The sequence below is a fragment of the Gopherus flavomarginatus genome, chromosome 3, assembly GCF_025201925.1.
Source record: "Gopherus flavomarginatus isolate rGopFla2 chromosome 3, rGopFla2.mat.asm, whole genome shotgun sequence".
In the NCBI taxonomy this organism is placed as follows: Eukaryota; Metazoa; Chordata; order Testudines; family Testudinidae; genus Gopherus; species Gopherus flavomarginatus.
In genome coordinates, this window is record NC_066619.1 from 159787903 (window position 1) to 159803675 (window position 15773).

At 37.3% G+C, this 15773-nt stretch overlaps 1 protein-coding gene across 4 annotated transcripts in view; it reads right to left on the reverse strand.

Annotated features, from left to right (window-relative positions):
* The window catches only part of WDFY3 (WD repeat and FYVE domain containing 3), a 313760-nt gene that overhangs the window by 10001 nt on the left and 287986 nt on the right, over nucleotides 1-15773 (reverse strand). For all 4 annotated transcript variants that reach the window (XM_050945097.1, XM_050945098.1, XM_050945096.1 and 1 more), the window contains 8 exons: nucleotides 12862-12968; nucleotides 11850-12003; nucleotides 9822-9913; nucleotides 9282-9494; nucleotides 5788-5935; nucleotides 4286-4440; nucleotides 2897-3055; nucleotides 763-942 (listed from right to left, as the gene is read on the reverse strand). In XM_050945097.1, coding sequence (XP_050801054.1) covers nucleotides 763-942; nucleotides 2897-3055; nucleotides 4286-4440; nucleotides 5788-5935; nucleotides 9282-9494; nucleotides 9822-9913; nucleotides 11850-12003; nucleotides 12862-12968 — 1208 coding nt within the window. The remainder of the gene's footprint in view (nucleotides 1-762; nucleotides 943-2896; nucleotides 3056-4285; nucleotides 4441-5787; nucleotides 5936-9281; nucleotides 9495-9821; nucleotides 9914-11849; nucleotides 12004-12861; nucleotides 12969-15773) is intronic.

Sequence of the window (15773 nt, forward strand, 5' to 3'; positions counted from 1 at the left end):
AACTATGGGGCTTCCTTTTCTGTCTCGCAGCTTTATAGGACATTAACCCTCACTTGTTATCTTGCTTTAAAAGGAGTTCTGGCTTGTTTTCACTCTACCTTACCTTGCGTTACCCTAGCACCAAACTCCAACTAAAGATGTGTGTGTGGGGACAGGAGTCAGGTAAGGAGCAACACTCGAGTTATACCCCATGTTAAACACTGCAGTGAAGACAGGCCCTTAGTATCTCAGGGTTGATGCTTACAACAGAGCAATCTTCACTACTACATCATGCACAGGGATAGGTCATGGTAGTTGCTATTTCAATACTATAGGATTTTATGATATGTTGCCCTTTCTTTATGGTTGAACAGACTCCCTTCACTGCCTGAGTATTCCTCTTTTGGACTACACTGCTCAACAAGGATTTCACATTTTCACTCGAGTCCAAATTTCATTTGGAAGCAGCCAGTTACATGGCTTTTGGGAGTAAGTTGTACAAATATCCCAAAAGCTGCTGAAGAGTTTGATGCTTTCCTTTTGTTTGAACAATATATGGTTCTGTGTAAAATATGTAACAGTATAAAAAGGACTTAAATCAACAATGCTGTAGATATGTACATGTTTTGGAACTCTTGTGTGTGCACATTCAAATAAAATCAATTAAAAAAGAAATTGGATTGACCTTCATGAAAAAGCCTTTCGTTATCATGTCAAAAAAACAGTTTAGGATATGAATATTTAAGTTTCTGAACACACATCATGCAGTGTATTGGTTCTTACCGTTAATTCATTTATACAAAGTGCTGAAACTGGAGCCCTGTGACCTCGGAGCTGTGTTAGAAATGATAATTTGTTCAAATCCCATATGATGCAGGTACGGTCACGTGATCCACTCACAATTATGTGATAAGCTAGTGATGCTGTTGCGCAGGTGACAGTATCAGTATGACCAAGCAATGCCTAAGAACAAAACCACACAAAAATCACTGACCATTTAAAATCAAGATAAGATGTTTTTCTAAAAGAGGTGCTCTAGGGATTATTTGGGGGAATTTCTATGGCCTTTGTGTTAAACAGGAGATCAGACTAGATGATCACAGTGGTCCCTTCTGGCGTTGGAATCTATGAGAAAAAAAAATATGTATTCTACAGGATATATAAAGCACAGGAATTCATTACAGTACATTAATTCATGCAAATAGAATGGTGAACTTAGACTTTCAAAAAGCAAATGATACATGTTTAAGATATAAATGGATTTCAGATAATAGGAGTATTTCGAAAAGAAGGGTTTTACAGTATACTGCAAATTGTCAACCATAACATTATGACCATTTTATTCTCGCATAATTGCCTTTAGTACAGACTAATAACGAGACACATTATTAGGCTACTAGCACACACCTTGAGGGTCTGGTTCACCTGAGAACTGCACCAGTCATCTAGTAATACTCAACAGGGCACAGTTTATTGCACATACATATATGACATATACAGAGTATGAGCTCATTCATTTAAAAAACAAACGCAATTTATAGCGGTTTTGTGAAATAGGAACTGTGTTTCATTGTGGAAGGCTAACAGACACACAAAAGAAAACTCCAGGGAAAAGTTATAAACACATTTCTCTCCCCTCGTTTTATTATTTTAAAAAAGTTTGACCCCTTCTGCTTCCTCCAAGCCCATACCGGGATCACAGCTGTCTATTTTCAGTATCCGTGTATGTTCCAGTGGCCATTTAAAATTTCCTATAATATAGCTCAGTTGTGAACATTAGATAGCTCCCTATTTAATTATTATAATAGAAAATTAGTTAAAAAGGAACTCTGGGTCATAAACTATGACTGAAAAATCAGCTGGCAAACTGGAAGCAGGGGAAGATCAGAAGAGTAATTTTCTCCTCTGAAAACACTCCTGCCTTTACATCTTACTGTTATCCAAACAAGAGCCCTAGAACAGCTCTTGATTCAGGTTTTTAATTAACTTAAAAGACAGCTTTTCTAGTGCTCTAGATGGCCCAGCCTGAAGCAGGAGAGACTAGAGGAAATATCTTTTCCTGTAGGGATCCCAGCTGTGCACTACTAGGATTTGGTGCACCACAGTCATCACCAAATTAGTAAAATGGCCACACAGGCTATGGCTTTGGATAATGAGTGTTTACACACCATACTCTAGTAGCAAATGAAAGTTATTTTAACTAACTTGTGTATTTCCTCTCACAAGTTAGTTAAATTGTACCTCATGAACTCCTGGTTATAAAGACGAGTTACCTAGAACTATGAAATACCATTTGTACAACACTTGGGAGTTGATTCAGTGGTGCAGGAGATTTTATGCTAACTTAGAGATTGTCGGTTTAGTCTAAGTACGTTATGCAAAAAGCAATGTACTGAGGCAACAAAGCAAGAAACATCATAAAACTTTTCTAAGCAAATACACCCTGCTCCCCCAACACAGGACTGCCAGGTTTTTGCCCTAAAACCATTTTTTTCAGTTAAGTAGAAAATGTCAAATTTTGAAGAGACGGCATGAAAGATTTCAGTAAAAGGGGTCTGACAATTCAAATGGTATTGGAGAGTCTGTGAATTCTGCAAGTTGCTGGATGCTATTTGTGCAAATCAGTTTAAAAAATTGATGCTTACACCCCATGCAATATTTCAGAAAAATGTTCTCTCCCCGCCCACAGAAACACTTTCCAGTGACAAGAACCCTTCGTATTTTCACACACTCCCAAAACACTTTTTGCTTGAGGTTGCTTTTTAAAGCAAGTCACTGTTTCAGCTCCAGAGTGGTTTTAACCAGTGACTCTACAGAGTGGTAATCTGTTCAGTTGGGAGTTCTACTGCAATGTGGAGCCACTGAGTCCCCTCCCTTCTTCCTCTGACCTTGGAACATGATTTCATTTATTTTTTACCTGTTTCAGAGTGAGTATTTTAGCTTTTTCTTTGGAGGTGCCCATCTCCCACACACAAACCACCGTGCTTATTCCTCCAGTGATGACCAGTTTGGGGTTTGGACAGATTGCACACAGAATCTGTCCCCATTCTGACAAACATTCATAAACAACCACTGCCTACAAAATAAAAATTAAAGACACAGTGAAGAAGGCATACATCTAGTCTTGCAAGTTTGTTGTTGATAGCATTAGTATTTTTAAGGAAACTTCAGCACATTCACTGTTATTTCACTGATCTGTTTTCCACTGATAACTGAACTCAAAAGTTGGGTCAGAAGAAATATATGAAAGTAACTTCAGTTAAAAAAAATAATTTACATAGTTTGAATGCCAAGAAACAAACAAAACACAATTTACAACTGTTTAGTATTTAAGATTAATCTATACTAAATGTTTATCATGCAGCTAAATTGGAAACAGTGCCAGAGCATACAGTGAGAACATTACATATTTGTTCCCGATGAGCACTGGCGCTTGCAGTTAAAACAGTTTTCTTTCTCTCAACTCCCCTTCCATCCTGCTGCAATTCCCAGACTAGTAGCCATTATCAGGCAATATTGACCACTTCTTCAGCAGCACACAAAAGGGTTGTTTGTGGCCAAAATAGGCCTGAACAAGAACCAATCAGATGCGCCTGAACGTTCAGAAATATCAATCCTGATCTGGATTTTAGGGATCAGGTTCCTTGCCAGGGGCAAATTCTGCATCTACATTATTTAACAGGCAGGGCTACCTGATCAAGCCTATTATGCTAGGTACTCATTAATGTACAAGAAATAATCGTTGCTGCTCCAATGAGCTAATCTAGCAGACAAGACAAAATATGTGTATGAAAGAAACAAGTGCAACAAAAAAATGGGATGTGTACAATTCTTAAGCCAATCAGGAGCATCAGTTGCATCTGACCACCTGCCTAACCTTAGCAGGTTGCAGTTTTCTCAAGAGAGTGTTACATTACTCTTCTTGACGTAAATGGGAATTTGCCTGAGTAAGAATTCAATAAAAAGCGAGTCTGATCTTCAATTTTTGGCCCCCAGTTTACTCAGGAGAAAGTGTCTCTCTCCCCCCTTTTGGTTTTCACTCCACTACCTTCAGCGCCAACTTCTGCCACAAGATGGTGCCACACCAGATACTGCAGATTTACTGTAGAAACCCTACAGTTCATTCTTGTTCATTATATTATGGAAATTAACATATTGCTACTAAAAAGTTAACTTGATTTTCCTATCATTTTTCAGGTGAAGACTTCAGCATAAATACAGCACAGACAAAATTCTTTCCCTTGTATGTACAATATATTTTCGGAGCTAGATTTTAGTAGAGAACACATACTAGAACATCACAAACCTTGTCCGACTCATACGTTCCCAGTCTACAGCTGAGGTCTGCATAGCCCCAAGCAAAAGTTTTATTCCAGGTAGGTGGAATGAGAACCTTATTTTGCTCTACTGCCAGAATTCCTTTATCTGTGCAAACTATCTGTCCCACGGGCTCCTTGAGTTCTGAATAACAAACAACAATGTGATTTATGTTACTGCAAACACACAAAAGTACCACCATTACATAAGCCTCACTGTATAATATTGTTTGTAATTATGTGACAGCACCCTTTGATCACAGTACAAATACCATGATGCACCATAGAAACTGAAATCGCACATGCTTATATTGTATCAGTTTAAACAGTAATAATGTCACTTGTGCTGTAATCCTACCAACTCGCACAGCTAAACGCTATCAGTATTTGGACAGATCCCCTAGGGATGCCTACGTACTTGCACTTCCTAATGTGGCACTCTTCCCTCTGAATCACTAAGGGACACTGTGTTGCTGGAGATGTGATCTTTCAGACAAAACACAGAAGTAAGAGCCTAAACACTTGTCACTAAAGAGGACATGATATTTTTTTGTACAGCAAAAACATTGATTCTAAAATCCCAGCCAAATAATTTCATATGCCATATTTCAAATTTGATAATTACAGTCTGCCTGCCTAGCATTTTGAAATAGAGATGGCTATTCTTCACTTGCGCTTTTAGGTGACAGTGTAGTGTTGCTGTGCTCTGTTAAACAGCTGCTCCTTTTCTATTCCACAGGTGAATGCTTTTCAATCTTGAATGAAGTAATCACTATAATATCCCTTATCTAACTCATAATGAGTTAATGTTTGTAAAGCGTTTAACATCTTCAGCTAGAAAACATGATATGCGTGTTAAATATAATTTATAAATGAATATTTTAGAACGTGTTATCTGTAGGAACCCAATTACATTTAAAAATGAGCTATTAACTATTTTGATAATTTTACTGTCTTCTTGTGGTTGAAAAAATTAAAGCCAGACATGACACTATTGCTTCTCTGTGCTATTGCCAGTACCCAAAGTGTTCCTTGGAAGTCTTGAACGTACTTTTGTCCCATGGTAACACACAAAAACTGAGGATACATGGGGCACTCAAGCTAGATTTAAACATTTTAGGTTGTAGGCGAGGCACCCTCAGTAGCAGGTTCTCAGCTCTGGAATTTGCTTCCCTTGATGGTTTCAGACAGTTTGTTGAAATTAAACACAAGCTGTTAAACTTTAGGATGTGGCTTAAGGCTCATTCTTTCCACTTGAAGCCTTGCCCATGAAACAGTTAAATTTAGTTAAAATTGGTACAACTTTCTTGCATAGACAAGGCCTAAGGCAAGTGGAATTGGGGCCTCTCAGAATCTTAGAGGATTGGAGTGTTAGCTCTAGTGGGGTATGAAACCCAAGAGGTAAGAAAAATCAGAAAAAGGAACATTTATTTAGCAAGAACTATGAACACTCTAGCAAGAGACCAGGAGTAAGTACTGCGGTGAGTTTTACCTTTTACAGGTGCAAGGGAAGGCCTCAGGTTGTCTAAATGATGAAAAAAGATCTTGTCACTTGTGAAACCTGGAGGGACAGACATTCCAACTGCCTCTCCATTGATTCGGCTTCTAACTCGCTTTGGTGGGTGTGGTTTTTTAAATAGCTGCAATATGCGGGTTAGGAAATAAAACACGAGTTAGTGACAAGATTATAGATTCCCATCAGCGAAGACTTTTAAAAAGTTTACCAACAGTATGAGATTTACTGTAAAAAAAAATTCTATAAATTAGCAAATGTACATAAAGTTCCTCTTATATAAATGTTTTTGTTAAATATTCAAGAAAAATACAAACCTAAACTAGAATGCAATGAGCGATACATTTTTCAATCAAGATTTTCCTTTTTAGAAAACAATTAAAATAGCCAAGTTGCTGTTTAAAGTGATTTTACATTCTTATTTCAGACAAAAAGAGATCTTCCTTTTGGCTTTGTTACAAACTACTGATGCAGCAGTATCATAATATTGCTATCAGTAGGATAAATATACAGGTAACAGATACTGAAGAATGCATCTAGTTTTCGGAAGTCTCTGCTGAAAAATCTAGGGCAAAAATAAGTTATTCTCCATCCTTTCACTGACTGCTATTTTGTTGGATTTTTACATTTGAAGTATTCAGAATGAACGAGCAAAATTCTCTGTTGTTGAGGTTATTAAAATCAGATCCTTGTATAGTGCGGTCTGTGTTCTGGAACATATGTTCTTTGTATGTAGGGCAGCTATCTCTTACTATAAAAACTGAGCTTTTGAACCCTGTCGGCTAGGGTATATCCAGTTTACAAGTGCATGTTTCAATGGGTAGGAACACCACATCACTGGATTAAGGACCACCTCTAAACTGCTAGCTAATAGCAGAGGGCAATTTCATGAAGGGAAGATAGATAAATGAATTCAGATCTATGAATATTACTACATTTATTATAATCTGAACTACAAACTGGTACTTTTTCAAAGTTAAACTACATAAATATATCCCACAAACACCAGACCACGTTGTTGGAATAAATCAGACAATCAAATGGTAGAAAAAAGTCCAAGTGGGCAGGGAGGAGTTGATTACAGATGACACAGAAGAATCAGATTCTGCCTCATGACTGTTCTCAGCCAATCATATGATGATGAGTCAGTAATTCTGCAATGTTTACCACCTTCTGTGTCAACACTGATCTCTTCAGCACTGTTTAGCAACTGGACAGTGGTTGGAAATGGCCCATCAGAGGTGAAGACACAAATGTTCCATGTTCGCCAAAATATAAAGTCAATATAAATACTCCATTTCTCTGATGGTGGGTACTATATATATGCTAAGTATTGTATGTACTTTCACATAATAAACATTTTATTTAGAAATATCTTGTAATCTCCCTTATGGCCATAATTTCTTTTAAAATGATATTGAAAAGGGGAGAGCAAACTACCATTTATTTTCATATTGGCTTTGTTTCATTTCAGCCACCATCTGTTCAGTTATTCTTTCCAGGACAATTTACTAAGAAAGTTGGGGGGCTTTTGAGGCTAGTAGACCCTGCAGCACATCGGTGTGTGCTTTCTTGTAAATTTAATAAATTGTTGATTATAGACATCTTAACATCAGGGCCTCAAATCCAATATAATTTTAAGACTTCTCTTAAAAATCTCTCTCCTACCAGACAAACTAAATCTATTAAATCTTTGGTCCCACATATAGCACTAGCATGATGATGGTAAACATAAGAGGAGAAAGCCCCACTGTCAGTACAGCAAAAATACATATAAAACCAACAATGAGGGCTAGATGAGGGAGAGATGTTGGAGGAAGATTCAAGAACGGAGAATGGGTTAGCAGTTCATTAGGCGTTTTTTGCAAGAAGAAAAAAGATAGGGTGACTAGGACCTATCTGGAGTGGGGCAATTATGTGAGGGATAGGCACAGGATCTAGTGCAGGGGTGGGCAAACTATGGCCCGGCGGCTGCATCCGGCCCTTGAACTCCTGAGGGGAAGCGGGGTCCGGGGCCTGCCCTGCTCCACACGTCATGGCTCTGCGCAGCTCCTGGAAGCAGCGTCATGTCCCCCCTCTGGCTCCTACACATAGGGAGAACTAGGGGGCTCCGCATACTGCCTCTGCTCCAAGCGCCACCCCCGCAGCTCCCATTGGCTGGGACCATGAGCATTCACGGTCTGCCATACAATTTCCATACCCAGATATGGTCCTCAGCCCAAACAGTTTGACAAGCATCCACATTTTAGGATACTTATCCAAACTCTAAATATTGAGGAATTTCCCCTCACTGGTTTTCTATGTATTTTTTTGCTATACTGACAGTTGGGTTTGCTGCACTTCTGATTTTGAAATATGGCAGACTGATGCAACCTACACTATTCCTCTGCCACCTTTGGAAAGGTATTAAAAGTACTTGTATATTCCCCAGTCCAAGCATGGGAAATACCTGCTGATATCAATAATACTTCACCTAATGGTAACAATGGGTTTGGCAATAGGTACCCTGAAAAGTTTCCTTTCGCAAACTCCTTTATCCAAGGGAAATACAATAAACTTTCCTTTTAAGTATTTAATAATTTACAATGACCTTTCAAAGAGAATTTCACCACCCTTCAAAGCTTCAATCCTCTTTGTTTTTAAACGTTGCCTCTAAAGTCTGCCAGTTCAATTCTAGCTAGTGACTTATGCCAGCCCTGCCAGAACCAATGTTTTTAAAGCAATTATTTAATAATTTATTTTCAACAGCTACAGTACAAAGAAGAAGAACATAAGACCGGCCATCCTGGGTCAGACTAAAGGTCCATCTAGCCCAGTATCCTGTCTTCGACAGTGGCCAATGCCAGGTGCCCCAGAGGGAATGAACAGAACAGGTAATCATCAAGTGATCCATCCCATTGCCCATTCCCAGCTTCTGGGAATGAGAAGATGCCAAAGAAAACTAAGCAACCACGTTAAAAAGAAAAAGGGAAATGATGTATCCCTACCTAATTTTGCTACAAGACAACTTGTACAATTAAACTTCCTGTGCACTACGTTGCAACTGTATTCTATCACATAGCAAAAAGCTAGGGAAGAATTTATACAGCACTAGCCTTTTGCAGTAACACACTGGCTCTCTGATGATTTGATGTTTTTTTAAGTTCCTCCATAAGCTCTTGCCTCTACTTCTGGAGCATGAGGAAAAAGAGAGAAATCTGAAGTCTTACTAACAAAACCCAAAGTTTATGTTAGATGCATGTAATGGCTTGAGAATGGATTCACCTGTAACTGAGTGTGCATTTCTGCAAATGTATTTGCAATGACAAAACTTGAACTTAAGTTCCAGACAAAGAACAGAAATGCATATTAGAAAGTTAAATACCATATATGTTTTGATTGGAATTGCCTTTTTATATGAAAGCATTTGGAAATGCTTGCATTTGAATATTTTCTGGCATATAGTTACAATAGGTTATAAAGAACATCCTTACCTGTTTGGGTATCTGCCCAAAATTATTAATGAATCCTATAGTAGCTGTCTCTTTTAATGGGTCATTTATGTTGTATATATCCACTTGCCCCTCATAAAAGAGATGATGGAAGACATTTACAGCTTCTACTGCAGCAGGGCCTTGCTGTTTATAACCAAAGATTAAGTCAATCCATTCATGCAGATGTGCGCTCACAAAATCACATTCCAAAGCCTGTAATTCAAAATGTATGCATTAAACTGAGCAGATAGTCACTGACTGAGTCTATTATCTGACTGTGATGGATGAAATTACACAAAGTTTTTGATATGTTTAAAGAAAAAGCAGTATAATAGCACCTTATTAGCTGCCTCAGCAAATACTGATACCAAGAGCACATGGAGGACCATTGGTTCTTTAGCCCATCAGCATAACAGGGTATCTCCCCAAGATGCACATCAATAAGAAAAGTGATTACAAAGGATGCATTGAGCTCCCTAGACTGGTATTTAAGTCCAAATAAACTTGCTGTGTTTTTTATATTATTAAAATGTTTATTACCTCGCGATGAACTCTAATAAATTCACGAGGATCTCCCTTTGCCCATGGGGGAAGTATCACATCTCCAAGCTTAGTACCATTCTGTTTGCAACCTACAAAATAAATTGAAGTTTTAAAAGCAAAAAAAGACAGTGATGCATCTCAATACGAGAAGAAACAAAAATTACCTTAATAGTTTTCACTACAGAGAAGCCAAACAAAGTCTTTAGCCCTTCCTAATAAAGAAGTTTTTAGAACTTTAATTTCATCTTGCTATAGCTATATTTTCTATTTAAATGGTTCTGTGCCACAAGGTAGATAGTTTGTAAGGAATGATGTCTTTGTAGAATAATGGAAGTAGCCCATGCAACAGCCTCTTGCATCCATACCACAAGCAGGATCCTTTCTGCATATTTGGCTTGTACTGAACGATGACTGGTTTTTTAAAAAAAATAACTTCAGAAAGCTCTATTCCATCCTTTCAAACACACACATGCACAAGTTTTAAAAATACAAAATGAGAAATATCAGAATATGAAGATAAATTCCTTGGATGGAGTCACATTTTGGATGTTAATTATAGCAGACTTTCGGGTCTCTTTTTTGAAAGTTTAAACCTGTCTGATTTTAAGTAAGGGAGAACTAGCAGGTGTCAAATTACTAATTACTGAATTCAGTGCATTTTCAGTGATTTATATGCCAACAGGCTGTATAATGGAGGAAAATAATCCTGAGATGAAATGGTATAAGAGCAAACAGTAAAAAGGCATCCCACTGGTGGAATCACACCATGATTCATTTTCTCCATATAAGGAAGACTTTTTAAACTACCAGAATATATTCATATACTGTGTCCTTTGCTGTAAACCTTGAAGGACTGTTTCTTCAACCTTTATTCACATTAAGAAGTACTCCAAAAGTCCCACTCCTGAGTTCATGGGATTATGCTTGTAAATACCATTCAATATAAATAAGGCTTGCAGAACTGGACCCTGAATCTTTTACTCACTGAAGTTTCAATTTTGTTGAAAAAACAAATAGAAAAGGGATAGAAATGTGAGTTTCAGAATATAAGCTAGCCTGTGATAAAGGTTAAGAGGAAACTTTTCCTAAGATCATATGTCTAAACAGGTACAGTAATTGCTATGTTCTTATGTCTGACTGTGTCATTAGAGATCCTTGGTTCAAGCTTCTAAAAACTCTTAGGAAATATTCTGCACCAATGATTTTGATTTTTAAGAGATACGGATGATTAGTAATACCTTTTATTGAATTTGCAGCATAGAACTTGAAAAAATTAAACAATTAATCTCATAACAAAAAATATGATGCCATGGCAACACTGATATTTATCTCACATCAGTTATATTATCTTTCAGTGGTGTGATCTGCCAACAGTTCAGTGAAATTTCACTGCAGTTAAATATATAACAGTGGAAATGATCTATCAAACTTTAAACACATTTCAGCTACTTTTCCTTAAAGAACTTCACTTCTAGAAATCTAAATATCAAAATTGACAAACACATTATACAAACCCTAGTTTATGTCGGTCCTTCAAAAACATTTGGCCTGAGTATTGAAACACTACTTTAAGACTGGTAGATTATACGGCAGAAAAACAGTTTATCAGAAATTCTCCTACAAAAGCAGGATTTGCTGAACGTATGAGTTCTAATAAAAATGCTTCTCTTGGAAATGTAAGTTTACTGTTCAATTTAATTCCTAAAATGCAGTTTTATACGAGTTGCTAAAATGAATATTTGGTGTTTGAGAAAACATCTTCATTCATCTAAAAAAAAAGTCAAGATTTACAAACAAACTGTTCATATTTCCCAGTATAATTGCTCATAAACACACAGCACTGGGAAATACATATTCCCATAATCAAAAGATAATTAGGGCCCAGTTCCAGTAAGCCATCTGCCATTTTCTTACCCTGTTACATAAATCTTTGTTACATACATTTTACTGAACTTGTTTTATGTCTGAACCAGCTTTCACTATTTTTACATCCATAACACAATGCGATCAGCAGCTTTTGCCTACCTAGATCAAAGTTATTGGAGTTGAGCAGAAACTCCGGGAGGTAAAAGAATTCTGGGATGAGTTCCTTTACATCTGCCATGTTGTGCTTTGATGCTGAATACCAGGCTTCACGCACACTGTGAAACATTCTGTCAGCTAGGTCAAAGTGGCCACCCTGTAGAATGAAATGAGAAGCATCTTTATACTCGAACATTTCTCAGCACAGCAGACTCAGCCAAGGTCTATAAAACTGTAAAGTAAAACCGTTTGGTAACGCTTTATCTCCGTCAAATAAATACAATAATAAAACAGGAAAAAACCTCTCCTGCAACAACAGGGTCTAAAACTGTGTTTTCTTCTACCGGTTGCTATAATCTTTCTTTGCAATAATGCTAAATATGAAGCATAAAAATATAAATCTATAGGATTTTTTGTTTAAAAAAAAAAAGATCTAGCCCTATTCCAAATATTAATCTTTTTGGTTGAAATGCTGGCCCAAAGAAAATAAATGTTCTTGCCTGATGGTTTCCAGCTAAGAAAATATTTAAAATGTAGCACTGTGAACCCAATTAATTTTCGAGCTGTCAGAAAATTCCAGGCTGTGCTAATGTTTGGTTAATTTGACCCTCAATACTAGACTGACAAACTAGTTTAACAAATTAGTCTTTAAACACTTGAGAACCAAATGAGGGAAACTAATGCATGAGTTCTTTTAACCATAGATGAACAAAGTTGGATTTTAACTATTACTTTATTAAATAAAAAGCTGTTTTCTCTCTGTTGAGTTTTCGTGCAGCGAACATTTTTCAGAATGTTGACTTCCAACTGAAGGATCATATACATTTGCCTGTTTACATCTCTTTGCTATTCCAAAGAGAGTAACAATCACCAGGAAGAAAACAATGCAGCTACAACACTTCATTTCTTCTACCATGCTTAGTGAGAATCAAGTTACAAGATGATTCACATTTTTACCCATTTTCAAATTTAAACAAGACACAAACAGAGAAAAATGAAATCTCACACAATTTACCTGTAACCTTAAGAATATCTGTGTAAAGGGCTCCATTCGGACAAGATACGAGGCCACTATCATGGCAGATGAATAGTGAGTACCATAATGATAAGCTGGAGTTTCCCCTGATAAAGAAAAATTAAGAGTTACAAATGAAGAGGAAAGAAAGAGGAAATGTTCATGATAAAATCTGCAGTAAATTAAGAAATTAATAGGTTTAAGAAGTGCTAGACTGTGAGAACAGTATGACCCTGAACACATTAAAAATTGGTATTTGCAGCTTTCATATTTGCGGAACTGAGACTATTTAAACTTTATGATTTGACATTGAAACCACTTACTTAAACTTTGGCAGTAATCCACTAGTCATAATTCAACAGCCTTTTGCCCAGCAACATTGCACATTTAGCAGTTTTATACTTTGAATAATTGAAACATTCCAAGACAGCTACAATTACTTCTTCTAAAAGGAGAATTTTTACTTTTAGCCTGTTCTGTGATGTGGAATTAAAGGCTTAGTGCTCTAATATTTCTCAGAATTGCTGACTACAGATTTTGTAAAGATTTTATTTTATTCATTTGCTGGCAACAACAAGCTATGTCTTCACACAATTCTGCTGGATGTTCATAAATGGAACTCTGCCACCTGCTGGTATTGGACAGTGCAGTAACTTTAGAACAACGGTCCTCAAACTTCTGGTAGTGACCTATTAAAGTTGCAGTTAAACTAAGGGCTTGGGAAAGCCAACAGGTGTGAAGGAGCACAAGGTTTGGATGGAGGCATCTCTTAGAGGACTTATTAACGGGGATTCTCTATATCCTAGCAAAGAGGAGAGGATAGAACTTGATAAAGTACAGATAGGAGCTGAAGAGAAACAGTCAAATGAAAGAGTCCCATTCAGTTACATTACAGGAAGGCAGACAGCTAAATATTGACAAATTTTATAAGTGCTTGTGTACAAATGCTAGATATCTAAGTATGAGGATGGGTGAACCTGAGTGCTTGGTATTAAATGAGAATGTCAGTATAATAGGAATCACAGAAACTTGGCAGAACAATAATCATCAATAGAGAAGGTACTACCAGGGTACAAAATATATTGGAATGACTATGTGAAAACAGTCAAATATAGTAAAAGTCTTAAATGAATCAAGCTGTACCATAGAATCTCTATTGTTAGAAATTCCAGGCTTCAATAAGAATATAGCAGTAGGAATTTGCTACTGACCACCTGACCAGGATGGTGATAGTGAAATGCTCCAGGAGATTAGAGCGGCTACAAAAATAGAAAATTCAATAATAATGGGGGATTTCAACTATCCCCCTATTGACTGGACACATGTCACCTCTGGAAGAAATAAAATAAGATAAAATTTGTAGACACCATTAATGACAGCTTGTTGTAGCAGCTAGTCATGGAACCCACAAGGAGAGAGGCAATTTTTGATTTAGTCCTAAAGTGGTTCATTGGATCTGGCCCAAGAGATGAATATAGCGGAGCCAGTTGGCAATAGAGACCCTAATGTCATTAAACTTAACATCCTGGTGGGTGGGAGAGGGGGATACCAAAGAAGTCCACCATAGTTGCACTGAACTTCAAAAAGGCGAACTATACAAAAATGAGGAAGCAAGTGAAATGAAAAATTATAGGAACTGTCACAAGAGTGAAATGCCTGCACGCTGCATGGAAACTTGTTTAGAACACCATAATAGAAGTTCAAATTAAATTTATACCTCCAATAAAAAAAATGCCACTATGGCGAAACAACAGAGTAAAAGAGGCCGTCAGAGGCAAAAAGGCATCCTTTAAAAATTGGAAGTCAAATCCTACTGAGGAAAACAGAAAGGAACATAAACTCTGGCAAGTCTAGTGTAAAAGTATAATTAGGCAGGCCAAAAAAGAATTTGAAGAGCAACTAGCAAAAGAAAAAAAGTGCTGTTAATTTTTGGACCTAAATCAGAAGCTGGAAGTCTGTCAAATCATCAATGGGGCCCACCACTGCATGAATAAGGTGCTAAAGGAGCACTCAAGAAAGACAAGGCCATTGTGGAGAAGCTACATGAATTCTTTGCACTGGTATTCACTGCAGAGGATGTGAGGAAGATTCCCACACCTAAACTTTTCTTTTTAGGTGACAAATCTGAGGAACTGTCCCAGATTGTGGTGTCAATAGAGGTGGTTTTAGAACAAACTGAGAAATTAAACAAAGATAAGTCACCAGGACCAGGTGGTATTCACCCAAGAGTTCTGAAGAAAACTGCCAAACTACTAACTCTGATATAAAATCTATTGCTTACATCAGACTCTGTACTAGACAGCTAATATAATGCCGATTTTTTAAAAAGGCTCCAGGGGTGATCCTGACAATTACAGGCTGGTAAGCCTAATTTTAGTAGCAGGCAACTTGGTTGAAACTATAGTAAAGAAGAGAATTATCAAACACATAGGTGAGCACAATATGTTAGGGAAGAATCAAATGGCTTTGATAAAAGGGAAATCATGCTGCACCAATCTACTAGAATTCTTTGGGGAGGGTCAACAAAAACATGTGTACAAGGATGACCCAGTGGATATAATGTACTTGGACTTTCAGAAAGACTTTGTCAAGGTCCCTCATCAAGGGCTCTTAAGCAAAGTAAACAGTCATGAGATAAGAGGACAGCTCCTCTTATGGATCAGTAACTGATTAAAAGACAGGAAACAAAGGGTAGGAATAGAGTCACAATGGAAAGAGGATCTGTTCTGGGACCTGTGCTGTTCAACATATTCATAAATGATCTGGAAACAGCGATAAACAGTGAGGTGGCACAGTTTGCAGACAATGCAAAATCACTCAAGACAGTTAAGTCCAAAGCTGACTGTGAAGAGTTTTACAAAGGGATCTCACGAAACTGGGTGACTGGGTAATAAAATGGCAAATGAAATTCA